General features: G+C 35.5%; 1 protein-coding gene across 2 annotated transcripts in view; it reads left to right on the forward strand.

Annotated features, from left to right (window-relative positions):
- The window catches only part of EXOC4 (exocyst complex component 4), an 818,776-nt gene that overhangs the window by 93,154 nt on the left and 710,989 nt on the right, over positions 1–14,633 (forward strand). For both annotated transcript variants that reach the window (XM_007982965.3, XM_073009345.1), the window contains exon 6: positions 11,790–12,033. In XM_007982965.3, the coding sequence (XP_007981156.3) occupies positions 11,790–12,033 (244 nt within the window). The remainder of the gene's footprint in view (positions 1–11,789; positions 12,034–14,633) is intronic.

Here is a 14,633-nt window from a genome sequence, read left to right on the forward strand (position 1 = left end):
AGGACATGGTTTTTGTGTAGCTTTGCTTCTTCTTTTTCTTGTTCTTTGTTGCTTCTGGAGGAAAGATTGAAAGATGGAGACATAAGCAACCACCATTGTCAGCCTGGGAGTTTCCAAAGCCAAACGTTTTAAAAGTGCCTTTTTAACTATTTTTCTTAATTTTGAGTTTTGATATTACATTTCATCACATTATCTCATTAAATTTGCACACCTCTGAGCTACACATATTATCTCCATTTCACAGATGAAGAAATCAAGGTCCAGCAAGATTAAATGACTCAAGGGAGATCACACAACTAGAAATGATAGAGATTCTAATCAACTCTGAAATTGTATGATACCAAGCTCTTGTTCTTTCTCTGCATCTTGCCATCTCTCTGAGTAACTGAAGTTAGAAAACCCATGCATTAACGAAATACTGCAACCTAAAACATTTTAGTGATTATAAACTGTCAATTTATTCATCTGTTCCTTATCCCTCCTGTTATCTTGTATTCCTGCCTCTTCTCCACTGGCTGCTACTCCTTGACCTTCTAAGGTACATTTTCTTTCCTGTAAATGAGATCATGTACAGTAAGTGCTGTCTCTTGAGAAAAATGATTCAACAGATGTCAATTTTGTTTATTTTATTTATTTATTTTCCTAATAGAGCTTTCTACTCTATCTCCCCTTAAAGCAGACCTACTATCATTTCCCTCTTGGCTCACTTTAACTTACGGGAGGACCCGTGCACACTCACCTGGCTTTCAAAACTCACTGCGCTCCCTGTGCAAACTCCGCATTTAATGGAAAGGATAGCCCCAAGTAGCAGTTGGCAACAACTTTTGGCTACCTCCTTTCTGGAGTGAGTGTTATATTGTCTGTAGTTTTCTTTAAAGTAATTTAATCTGCACCTTAGGGGTGCTTAGTTAACATTTTTGAAGTACCTTAATCATGAATCTACACTCCAGGGGTAGTTAGTTAACATTTGAAAGACCCTAATCAAAATTCAGTACTCCAGAGGCAGCCAGTGCCTCAGATATTGCTCTCAACCTGCACCAGTGGGTGCATTAATTAGAATAAAAGATGTAAGAAGTAATTTTTCACTGGTGAAGGGAATGCTATTTAAGATATGTAGTTGTCCAGTTTCCACACAGAGATAAGACATGAGTGGAGGCTAAGGATACAGATTTGGCAAGGGCAAGAGCCTTCCAACCTAGGTAGGCCCTTGATTTGGTCCTGTGCTTGCTGCTTTTGATGGAGGATTGATTTGATTGGCTCACCTGGCCTGTGGAGCGCATTCTGTATTACCCTGCATGGGCCAAATCCGGTCTGCTTCTGTCTACTTCTCCACCCAGCGCTCATTGGAACTGTACTCCAGCTCCTCTCCATGTTTGCATTTCTTGTCCACAGAGATGTTACTCTCAATCTTGAGTCAGATGATTTCTTTTTAATTTCTTAATTTATATTTTTACATTTAATTATATTTTGAGCATATTGGATATGTTAAGTGTGAATTTATAGTGCCATTTTGATCAGAAGCACTCACATTATTTTTAAATGGTAACTTTCTGTAGGGCTTGTAGATAAGTAACTTTTTTGATACTCTAGTGGTCTAATTAGACTGGGTAATGTTTTTGAGCACTTCTTTTTATATTGAATTCTATTCAATAGTGGCAGACAATTCTCATGTGATAGAGGGATAATATTCTTGAATACATGTGATTTAAGTTATGTAGATTGAAATCATATGTGATTTTTGTGTAATTTGTGTATCATGTATAGTATAAGGAATGACATCTACCAAGAGTTTCTATAGTAAACACTATTATTGTCCTATATCTTAGTTAACATGTACAAATATAAATGAAATAATTTAGTTTATTAAGTAAAAAGTTGAAGTATATCACCAGGGCCCTTACCTTCTGGGGTTTGGTGATGTATATGTATGGTATGGCATATGTTACTGATCTTGTCCCACCAAATATACTGAGCAAAGGAAGCAGTCATGATGAACTGGTGGTCTATATTGCTTTCTGTACTTGCTAGGACATGAAGTAGTTTTTTAAATAAAATATTTAACTGTATAAATAGTCTATTTAGCTTTTTTATGTTATTTTTTAAATGAGCCATCTATAATATAGGTATACATGTAAGTAGCTGTAGGCTATGTAACCAAGGATATATAGATGTAAACTCTACTTTCTTTTGAGACACAGTCTTGCTCTCTTGCCCAGGCTAGAGTGCAGTGGCGCGATCTCGGCTCACTGCAACTTCTGTCTCCTGGGTTCGAGCAATTCTCCTGCCTCAGTCTCCTGAGTAGCTGGAATTACAGGTGTGCGCCACCACACCCAGCTACTTTTTGTATTTTTAGTAGAGACGGGGTTTCACCATATTGTCCAGGATTGTCTCAATCTCTTGAACTTGTGATCCGCCTGCCTTGGCCTCCCAAAGTGTTGGGATTATAGGTGTGAGCCACCACGCCCAGCCTGTAAACTGTACTTAGTGGAATCATGGAATTGTAGAGAATGAAAGGACAATAGATATTATGTAGTCAATCCTTTCATGAGTCCCAGAGAGTTTTAGCTAAGCCCTCCTTTCATGATTCCATTCTTAGCTTCAATCACAGAGATGATTTATAGCCATTTAGACATATATGCCAATATATCCATATCTCTATATATAATGTGTGTGTGTGTGTGTGTGTGTGTGTGTGTGTGTGTGTGTGTAGGGGGCTGTGATCACAAGCACTTGGGACCAAGAGAATTTTAGTAGAAATAATTGGTTAAAGGGCATTCAAATCTTTTAATATTTAGCATTATCTTATCAGTCTGTGAAAGTCTTCAAAACTAGGTTTGAGAAATCTTCACTCTTTAAGACCCTCAGAGCAGAATAATCAAGGGTAAGAGATTTGGGAAAGGAAGTAAAGTATTTCTAATTTTAAAGTGTTCTAAAACCTACATGCTGAGTACATATCGTAGCAATATAGATACTAGGGAATGACTAGGAATTTAGTCGTTTGGAAATATGTATATTTTGTTATAATTCTAGTGTGAGACTTTACTGAATTCCTGTTAACTTATTTTTGTACAGGGCTTTTTTCATAAAGCACCAATAATTCTACCTGACCTCACAGGGTTTTGTGATATCAGACTAGTCATGGTTGATTATATTATCCTTTTAAATTGCCTTTTAATTTTCAGCTGATGTAAGTGAAATAGATAATATAAATTAATTAATATTGGATCTGTTCAGTGTTTATGCTCTAGGAGATTTCAGGAAACAAACAGGAAGATAAGATTCTAAACAAGTGCCATTTGGGGCTGTGTCATCTTATTACTCATACCTTGCTTATTTGCTGTTTTTTAATGGGCTATCTATCATACTAGTGTGTATATAAGAGGCTACATGTGACATAATCTCATGCCTTATTGATTTAAACTGCATTTACCTCATCACTAATCACCTTTGTGGCAGGTAGCTGCAGTGTTCAGGGGGCACTTTGTATGTGTCCGTTTGTGACTCGTGCTCTTTTGTGAAGAGCATTTTGTCTCACCTAAATTCCTATTACTTTTTTGTCCTTCTTGAAGCTCTGCTTACAGTTTTGTGTGTTTCTACCCCCAATCCCCAAGCATGCTGAATTTAGTTGGCTCGTTGACTGCTAAATACTTTGCTCTCCTTGCTGTGGTGTTGGTTTTGCTGGATGGAGTACTTCTCATCTAGCTTCTTCATGTGTAAAACAAAACCAGTAACTGAAATTTCAGATTTGGAAATATTAATGTCTTTTTTTTTTTATCTGCCTTCAGCGTTGCGTTGTCATCTTTATAAGCTTAAGACTTCTTGGTTTTATTCCAAGTTTTACTAATATTCAAAAAGTTTATTTGTTAAATCCCATATCATCAAATGCCCTCCACATTGCAAGTAAAACCACATGAATCTGGTCATTATACCTCTCTCTCCTCATAGATTTCAGGGATCTAATGAGTCTAGTAAGATTTGCATCATGGATAATTAGAGGACTTATAAGAATAAAACTTGTGTAAGTGATTATATCATGTATGTAATTAAAATGGTTTTGATTCAGATTTAAATGCTTTTTTTTTTAATTGTGGTAAAGTCACATACCATAAAACCTACCATTTTAACCATTTTGGAATGTACAGGTCCACAGTATTAAATACACTGATAGTGTTGTGCAACCATCACCAGCATCCATTTCCGTAACTCTTTTCATCTTGTAAAACTGAAACTCTGTACTCATTAAAGACCAATTCCCCATACCCCTCTTCTCCCAGCTCTTGGCAACCACCATTCTACTTTCTGTTTCTATGAATTTGACTAATCTAAGTACTGCATGTAAGTAGAATCATACAGTATTTGTCTTTTTTTTTAACTGAGTTATTTCATTTAGCATAATATACTCAAGGTTCATCCATGTTGTAGCATGCATCCAAATTTCCTTCCTTTTTAAAGCTGAATAATATTCCATTGTATGTATATATCACATTTTGCTTATCCATTCATGTGTTGATGAACGCTTGAGTTGCTTCCACATTTTAGTGATTGTGAATAATGCTGCTATGAAAATGAGTGTAGTCTTCAAGACCCTGATATCTCTTCAAGACCTTGCTTGCAATTAAGTATATACTCAATTAGAATTGCTGGATATATAGTAATTTCATTTTTAATTTTTTGAGGAACTGCAATACGGGTTTTCATAGTGACTGTACCATTTTACATTCCCAACAACAGTGCACAAACGTTCCAATTTCTCCACATCCTTGCCAACTCTTGCAATTTCCTGTTTTTTTTGGGGGGAAATGGTGGTGATATTAACAGTAGCCATCCCAATGAGTGTAGGGCGGCATCTCATTTTAGCTTTGATTTGCATTTTCCTAATGATTAGTGATGTTAGGCATCATTTTAAGTGCATATTGGCCATTTGTATATCTTCTTTGGAAAAATGTCTATTCAAGTCCCTTGCACATATTCAAGTTGACTTTTTTGTTGACTTTAGGAGTTCTGTATGTATTTTGTATATTAATCCCTTATCCAATATGATATTTTGAAATTTTTGTCCAATCTTTTGGTTGCCTTTTTACTCCATTCTTTGTGTTTTTTGGTGCACAAAAATTTTAAAATTTTCATGCAGTCCAATTTGATTATTTTTTCTTTTATTGCTTTTGTTTTTGGTATCATATCCAAGAAATCATTACCAAATCCAATGTCATAAAGCTTTTGCCCTGTGTTTTCTTCTGAGAGTTTGTTTTAGGTCTTATATTTAGAACTTTGATCTATTTCGAGTTAACTTTTGTATATGGTGTTAGATAAGGATCCAGCTTCACTTTTTGTATGTAGATATTGTTTCCCTGTACCGCATTTGTTGAAAGGTTGTCCTTTCCTCATTGAATGGTCTTGGCATTCTCACCAAAAATCATTTGACTGCGTATGTGAAGTTTTTTTTCCTAGGGTCTCTTTTCTATTCCATTGGTCTATATATTTGTCTGTGTGCCAGCACCACAGTGTTTTGATTACTGTAGCTTCTAAGTAAGTTTGAAATTAGGAAGTAAGTTTTGAAATTAGGAAGTGTGAGTCTTCTAGATTTGTTCTTCTTTTTCAAGATGGTATTGGCTATTTTGGATCCCATGAGTTTCTACATGAATTTTAGGATGGTCTCTCTCTGCAAAAAAATGTCATTGGGAATTTGATGGGGGTTGCATTGACTTTGTAGATTGCTTTCGGTATAATAATATCGACATCTTAACAGTAGTAAATCTTCCAGTCCATGACATGGGATGTGTTTCTATTCACTAATTATAATTTATTAATTTAGCAGCATTTTATAGCTTTCATTATATAGCTTATATATATATAGTAGCTTTCATTATATAAGTTTTTCACCTTTTTCGTTAATTCCTGATTATTCTTTTAAATGTAAATTGAATTATTTTTATAATTTCCTTTTGAGATTGTTCACTGTTAGTGTATAGAAGCGCAACTGACTTGATCATGGTGTATAGTCCTATAAGTATGCTGCTGAATTCAGTTTGTTAGTGTTTTGTTGAGAATTTTTACATCTGTATTCATAAGGGATATTGGTCTGTAGTTTTCTTATAGTGCTTTTGTCTGGCTTTGATATCAGGGCAATTCTGGCCTCATAGAATAGCTTAGGAAGTTTTCTTCCTTCTTCTAGAATTTTTTGGAAAAGTTTGGTTTTCTTTAAATGTTTGGTAGAATTGACCAGTGAAGCCATCGGGTCTAGAGCTTTTCTTTGTTGGGAGATTTTAGACTACTTATTTAATTTCCTTACTAGTTATAGATCGATTTGGATTTTCTATTTCTTTGTGATTTAGTGTTGATAGGTTTTATGCTTCCAGGAAATTATATGTTTCATCTATGTTATATAACTTAGTATTGTACAATTATTCACAGTACTCTGTTATTATCAATTTATTTATCTAGAATCAATGGTAATGTAACTTCTATTTCTGAATTTAGTCATTTGAGTCTTCTCTATTTTTTTCTTAGTTCACCTGGCTAAAGGTTTGTTATTTGCCGAGACTAGCTCGGTCGGGAAGACCGTAACCCAGCGGTGCTACAGGAATTAAAGACACACACACAGAAATATAGAGATGTGAAGTGGGAAATCAGGGGTCTCACAGCCTTCAGAACTGAGAGCCCCGAACAGAGATTTACCCACGTATTTATTAATAGCAAGCCAGTCATTAGCATTGTTTCTATAGATATTTGATTAACTAAAAGTATCCCTTATGAGAAACGAAGGGATGGGCTGAAATAAAGGGGTGGGTCTGGCTAGTTATCTGCAGCAGGAGCATGTCCTTAAGGCACAGATCACTCATGCTATTGTTTGTGGTTTAAGAACGCCTTTAAATGGTTTTTCCACCCTGGGCAGGCCAGGTGTTCCTTTCCCTCATTCCTGTAAACCCACAACCTTCCAGTGTGGGTGTTATGGCCATCATGAACATGTTACAGTGCTGCAGAGATTTTGTTTATGGCCAGTTTTGGGGCCAGTTTATGGCCAGGTTTTGGGGGGCCTGTTCCCAACAGTTATTTTTGATGATGTTTTCAAAGAACCAACTTTGGTTTCATCAGTTTTTGGTATTGTTTTTCTATTCTCTGTTTTATCTCTGCTCTAATCTTTATATTTTTTCTGCTAGCTTTGGTTTAGTTTGTTCTTTGTTTTCAAATTCCTTAAGCTGTAAAATTAAGCTGTTGTTTTGAGATCTTTTTTGTTTTTTACCGTAAGCATTTATAACTATAAATTTCTCCTTTTTTTGCTGTTTTTCCTGCATCCTGTAAATTGTATTTCATATGTTCTGTTTTCATTTTCCTTAATCTCTAGGTATTTTTCTAATTTCCTTTGAGGTTTCTTTTTTGATACATTGGTTTTTAAAGAGTGTGTTAATTGACACAAAGTTGTGAATTTTCTCTTTTTAACTTTGTTATTGATTTCTAACTGTATCCCTATTTAGTTAGAGAAGATACTTTGTGTGATACATTCTGCTTAAATCTATTGAGACTTAATTGGCAGCCTAATATATGATTTGTTCTGGAAAATGTCCCATGTGTACTTGAGAAGAGTGTGTATGTTGCTGTTTTGGGGTAGAGTGTTCTGTATGTGTCTGTTACATCTAGTTGGTTGATTGTGTTAAGTCTTCTATTTTCTTATTTCTCTCTGGTTGTTCTATCAATTATCAAGAGTAGGGTATTGAAGTCTTCAACTGTTGTAGAACTGCGCATTTCTGCCTTGAATTCTGTCAGTTTTTGCTTCATATATTTTGATAGTCTGTCATTAGGTATATAAATGTTTATAATGTTATATCTTCTTACTGTGTTGAGCCTTTTATTAATATATAATGTCCTTCTTTGTCTCTTGTAATCTTTTTTGATTCAAAGTCTATTTTTTTCTGATATTAGTATAGTTACCCCTGCTCTTTTTTTGCTACTATTTTCATGGAATATCTTTTTCCAGCCTTTTACTTTCAGTCTATTTGTGCCTTTGAATCGATTTGTGCCTTTGTAGACAGCATATCATTGGGTCATGAATTTTTATTCATTCTGCTAGTCTCTGTCTTTTGGTTGGACAGTTTACCCCATTTACATTTAAAGTAATTACTGATAAGGAGTGACTTATTTCAGACATTTTGTTATTTTTTTCCATATGCATTATTATTTTTTTGCCCTTCATATTCTACATTACTGTATTATTTTGTGTTTAGTTGACTTTTTATAGTGAAATGTTTAAATTCCTTTCTCATTTCCCGATGGTATACATTCTGTAGCATTTTTCTTTGTGCTTACCATAGGACTTATGTTTAACATTCTAAAGTTATAACAATCTAACTTGAATTTATACCAGTTTAACTTCAATAAAATACAAAACGTCCACTCCTTTAATGGATCTGTCCCTAACACTTTTGGTTGTTGATGTCACAGAATTATATCTTTATACATTGTGTGCTCAAAAACATAAGCTAATAATTCTTTTAAATGCAGTAGCCTCTTAAATGACGTAGAAAACAAAATGTGAATTTACAAACCGAAGTTAACAGTAATACTAGCTTTTAGACTAATTATTTTTAAAATCTTTTAATATTTTAAATTATGTAGAAAACAAAGTTACAGTTAGAAATAATTGTCTTGTAACACTACTAATTTTTATAATTGCCTAGACATTTATCTTTATTGAGATATTTATGTCTTCATATGCCTTCTAGTTACTGTCTAATGTCCTTTCTTTTTAACATGCAGGACTTTCTAAAACATTTCTTGCATGGCAGTCCTGATGGTACTGAAATCCTGTAGCTTTTGTTTACCTGGCAATGTCTTAATTTTTCTCAATCACTTTTGAAGGACAGTTTTGCGAGATACAGAATTCTTGGTTGACAGTTTTTTATTTGCTTGTTTGTTTGTTTTGGCACTTTGAATGAATCCACTGCCCTCTGGCCCCTGAAGTTTCTGATGAGAAATCTGTGGATAATCTTCTTGGGGATCCTGTATGTGATGAGTAACTTCTCTCAAGATTCTCTCTTTGTCTTTTGAAAGTTTGATTCTAATGTGTCGTGGTGTGGGTCTCTTTGAGTTCCTCTCACTTGGAGTTTGTTGAACTTCTTGGGTATTTATATTCATGTATTTCATCAAATTTGAGATGCTTTCTGCTATTATTTCTTTAAATATTCTCTGTTCTTTTCTCTCTTTCTTCTCCTTTCAAAACTCTCACAATGTCTAAATTAGTGCATTTGATTGTATCCTGTGGGCTCTCTTCACTTCTCTTCAATCTTTTTTCATTCTGTTCTTCAGATGATAATTTCCATTGTCTTATCTTGACGTTTGCTGATTTTTTTCTTCTCTCTGCTCATATCTGCCTTTGAATCCCTCTAGTGAATTTTTCATTCCAAGTATACTTTTCAACTCAAGAATTTCTTATTCTTTTTTTTTAGTTTTTATATCTCTTTATTGATATTGCCAGTTTGTTTATATATCATTTTCTTGATTTTCTCTATATTTTTTGTTATTTGAGCATCTTTAAAATAGTTAAAACTTAAAAAAAAAACTTTTTAAAAGTTTTTTCCTTAATGTATCTACCATTAAGTCTTTTTCAGGGACAGGTTCTGTTGATTAATTTTTTTTCCTTTGACTGGGCCATATTTTCCTCTCTATTTGTATGCTTTGTGATTTTTTTGTTGTTGTTGAAAACTGGGCATTTCAGTTTAATGATGTGGTGACTCTGCAAATCGGATTCTCCCTCTTTTCCAGGGTTTGCTGGGTTTTGATGTTGTTATTGTTTTATAAATTACTGTAGCCAGTGTCTATCCCAAGGATCAGCCTGGGTTTTAATTTAAGATCTCCTCAAATTAAGCTTTTCTAAGCCTGCACCTTTACATGAGCATGCACGGTCACTTTATAATTTTTTGAAGACATTCAGTTGTTTTTTAATGTCCTAGTCCCAATGTTTGGGTTTAAAAAGGGAGCAAGAGAAAAATAAAGGTGGTGGGGGAAGGCTGTTGGCTCTTTAAATTCCCTGGAATTTACTTCAGCAAGAGTAGGAGAGGCTTGAAAAATTGGAGGAGGTGCAACAGCAATGGTCACCCACCTCTTTGTACCTCTGTGATTAGAGGAAGCAATCAGCGATTGGAGCATAGGTTCTTGATACTTGGTGGGCAGGGTTCTTTTTGCCCATGGTGTCTCCACCAGGTGTGTGCAAGCTACTCCAGGAACAGGTACAGGGATATTTGCCACAGTGCTGGGTAGCTACTGTGGTAAGAGCTGTAACTGACCGAAATTAACCACAATTTACCATCTAAGCCTTCCCTTGGAAGTTGCAAGCCTTACATAGACTCCAGAGTTACAAAATAGTTACATCAGAGAGATTCTGCCAGTACAGTCCTGTCGGTGGGGAGATTCCTGGTGCTTCCTACTCTGCAACCTTCCCAGAATCCTCCTTAAGTGCATTTTATAAGTTGGGAACCCCCAAAATAGGGACTGAGGAGAATGCCCTACAGTGGATTTCAGATCATCTGAAATAGAGGTTTTACGGACTTTATGCAGCAGTTACAAGAACTCATTCCATTTACTGGGATGTTTTCTTTCTTCCCTAGTAGATTTCAGTACCATTCCAGTAGTGCTGAATAACTTAGAATGACTTGTAGTCTAATTGAGTTTAAATCTACTAAGGAAGAATGTATTCATTCTTGCAGGATATTGCGTATTGTTAAAATCTCGCATTTGTTTTCAGGGTTGGAGGATGGAGGTGGATGGGGCAAACTTTTGACTATTAGTCTCCATCTTCAGGCTTATACCCACTTTTGCTTTTGTATATCTTAATCCAGCCATTTGTAAAATGAGGCAGTTACTTTTAAGTCAGAGATTTGTAACCTGTTTTTTTTGGCAGTTGTGGAAACCCGGAATTCCTATGTGAAGTTTTGCATATGTATATTCATTCTTTGGAGAGCAAGGCCTGTGGCTTTCAGTAGATAACAGAGATCTCCTATCAGCAGTTCTCCCCTCTCCCCAACTTGCCACAGGGGTTAAGAACTAAAGTTTTGGTTATTTCTTCAATTTCAATGCCAAATTGTTTGAATGAATGCTGTATTCTAAAGATCTACAGAGGCTTTTGACATATAACATTACTTCTCAGAAACCTTTCATGGATTATTAGCAAGGTCTGTCTCCTATAGATAATGATGTTGTAGCAGACTATGTTTAAAGAAAAATAGGTTGTTCTTTTGTATTTATGAAATACCTCTTCGTTACTCTATTTCCTCAAAGTCTTGTCTCACTTGTTTCTGTTTTTCCTTAATCTTTTTAAAAAATTTATTATAATTTTAATTTATTTACCACCCTTTCCCCTGTGTGTATTTATGATGTCTTTTTCTCCAGTGACTTACCACTTTTAACTAACAAATACAAACCTGAGGCTAGGATCCAGCTCTTTAGAATTCTCTTGCAGCATCACATATGGCATTTTATAAACAGCGAGTGCCTAATAAATGTCATGGGCCAGCGGACTCATGGCAGAAGTAGTGGTCTGTGGAAAACTTCCCACGGTGATTTGTTTACTAATTTTTATTGCATCTGCCTCTTATTACTAACTGATGGGTATGATTTGAAGAATATAAATGTTATTTTGTGACTCTTGGATGGTTATTGGGCAAATATAATTTAATTGAAAAATCCTCTTTAATTTCTTAAGAGAGTAATCAAGGCAGTGATTTCATTTATTATACTGCTCTTTTTTGGGGTTTTTGAGTGGAATCTGTATCTGTTATTGTTATTATTTAATTTTTCAGTGAGGGAGATAAGCCTGCAGGACATCAAGGAAGATTTAGAATTGGATCCAGAGGAAAACAGCACTCTTTTTATGGGTATCCTCATTAAGGGTCTGGCCAAACTGAAGAAGATCCCAGAGACAGTTAAGGCGATCATAGAGCGCTTGGAGCAGGAGCTGAAGCAAATTGTGAAGAGGTCTACAACCCAGGTGGCGGACAGTGGCTATCAGCGGGGGGAGAGCCTTACTGTGGAGAACCAACCAAGGTAGGTGGGAGTGTAGTTTGTATTTTTGATAACTCTATTTATTGTACATTTTCTAGGCGGAGCGTAAGTAACTTATCTTCTGTTGATGTTATTTTCCTGAATTTAGGATACTATAGCCCATATAGGCCAGGTGCAGTGGCTCACGCCTGTTATCCCAGCACTTTGGGAGGCTGAGGCAGGAGGATCACTTGAGGTCAGAAGTTTGAGACCAACCTGTACTGGTAGTGAAACCCCGTCTCTACTAAAAATACAAAAATTAGCTGGACATGGTAGTGCATGCCTGTAATCCCAGCTATTCTGGAGGCTGAGGCAGGAGAGTTGCTTGAATGCAGGAAGCGGAGGTTGCAGTGAGCCGAGATCACACCACTGTTCTCCAGCCTGGGTGACAGAGCGAGACTGCGTCTCTAAAAGGAAAAAAAAGGATACTATAGCCCATATAAACTTAGATTGGTAGAAACAGATTGACTAGGCATAATTCAGCTGTCTGTTTTTTGATGTTGTTGAAAAATTTAAAGCATATTATCACTGAGTGAAAAATATGGACGTAGTAAAGATTGTCGATATTTAAACATATTTAAAGAATAAATAAGTTGAATCAAATAATGTAGTAGCTATTGTACACATACTAAGTACTCAGCAATGTTCAAGGCAATCTATGTATATTATCTCACTTAATTATCACTACAACTGTATGAGCTAATTATTAGTATCCACATATTGCAGTGAGAAGAACTGGAGCTCAGAGATTGAATAATTAGCAAGCTCTTAGAACAGGTGGCTTGTCTTGGTGTTGAATACTAGTCCATTTGATTCTAAAATCCACGGTCTTTCCTGTGTCTTATGCTTTCTTCTTTAATGTGTAATGATATTTTCCAATAGACAAATCAGTCTCAGGAATTTTTAAAACAATAAGATTTGAATTTCATAGTGCTTGTTTCATATGGAGAGTACTGAAATTCAATTCAGATTCTGACTTTGTGACTATCATATGCTAAGGGATCATGTGTGACAAACAAGAAATCATAATCTTGTAGATATGTTGTTAAGGAAATATCTACTGTTTATACTTAGTGCTTAAAATGTTTTTAAAAGAAGATAAGCAGAAATAATAACTCATTTAGTATAGAGTTCTCTGTAGACTTATTTAAATTTTTGGAAAAAATATGTTCTGTATTTCTATGTTCTTTTGCATATCTAAATAACATTGATTTCAGTTATACTTTAACATTTCAGAAATTAATTTCCTTGTAAACTTGATTCAAAAGTACTATGCTTGGTGAAGTACTATCCTTTATCCTTCTCCTGCCACAGAATGTTTCAAAGTATGTATCTGGCCAGGCTCAGTGGCCCATGCCTGTAATCCCAGCACTTTGGGAGGCTGAGGTGAGCAGATTGCTTGAGGTCAGGAGTTTGAGACCAGCCTGGCCAACATAGCGAAATGCTGACTCTACTAAAAATACAAAAATTAGCTGTGCGTGGTGGTGCATCCCTGTAGTCCCAGCTATTTGGGAGTCTGAGGCACAAGAATTGCTTGAACCAGGAAGATGAAGGTTGCAGTGAGCCGAGATCACACCACTGCACTCCAGCCTGGTTGACAGAGTGAAACTTCATCTCAAAAAAAAAACCAAAAAACAAAAAACAAAAACAAAAACAAAACACAAAAAACAAACAAAAACACCAAAAGTAAATATTTGATGGGTTTTGGAGAACAGACCTGACTTTGTATCCCCATTTTGTGATTTGCAAAAAATACCTGTCTTACAGAGTTGCTTGCTTTAGATGAGGTTATATGGTTGTGGTGGTTAGTGGAATAGCACCAGTAAGTACTATAATGTGCATGCATGCATGCTTGTGTATATGCATGTACGCATGTGCATATGAATACATGTTTATTATTGGTGCCTTCCTCAAATTCCATGTTCTTTGATCACTTACATCATGATCCAGAGAAGCTGGAGAGAGGTTCTTTGAGCTTTGCCTTTCTTCTTTCTTTGCCTGGTACCTGGATTTTCGTGAAGACCTTTTGACTCCTTACCGATGATACTCTAAAATTCTGGTTTGCTCTTTGCCCTGTTGCTGCAAGTTCCTAGATGAATACAGTGAACTTTCCTAGGGAAATAGCATTACTGTAATATATATCAGAAATAAAACAAAAGGGCATGGATTAATAACTTTTCTACAGATCTCATTATAGTACCTTTAAAAGCACTGTGTCTTTCATAGGAGTTTCATCTTTTTTTTCCCCCTTGCCTAAACTCCTTCCAGAATTCATGAGTGGAAATTATAGCACTAGAAGTATAATGGAAATTCAGCACACTGCCCTGGGAAATACTAAATGTTTCTCTATGAGGAATGAGTCAGCAGCAGGGTTTTTTCCCCTGTTAAGTGTCTTTTTTTTTTTGTCTTATTTTAGAAAGCTTTTGTAGGCAGGATATATTGGACACTAACAAGTGAATGAGCTGTTTGCCTTAGCTTTATGTCTATAATATAATCCCATTTTATAAAACATACAAATTCAATATTTGGTACCCAAACTGTTTATTATGAGACAAAATAGTACAGAGAAAGCAAATATTTGGAGTAAACCAGTTTGTTAGAAG

Source organism: Chlorocebus sabaeus, chromosome 21, assembly GCF_047675955.1.
Source record: "Chlorocebus sabaeus isolate Y175 chromosome 21, mChlSab1.0.hap1, whole genome shotgun sequence".
NCBI lineage: Eukaryota > Metazoa > Chordata > Mammalia > Primates > Cercopithecidae > Chlorocebus > Chlorocebus sabaeus.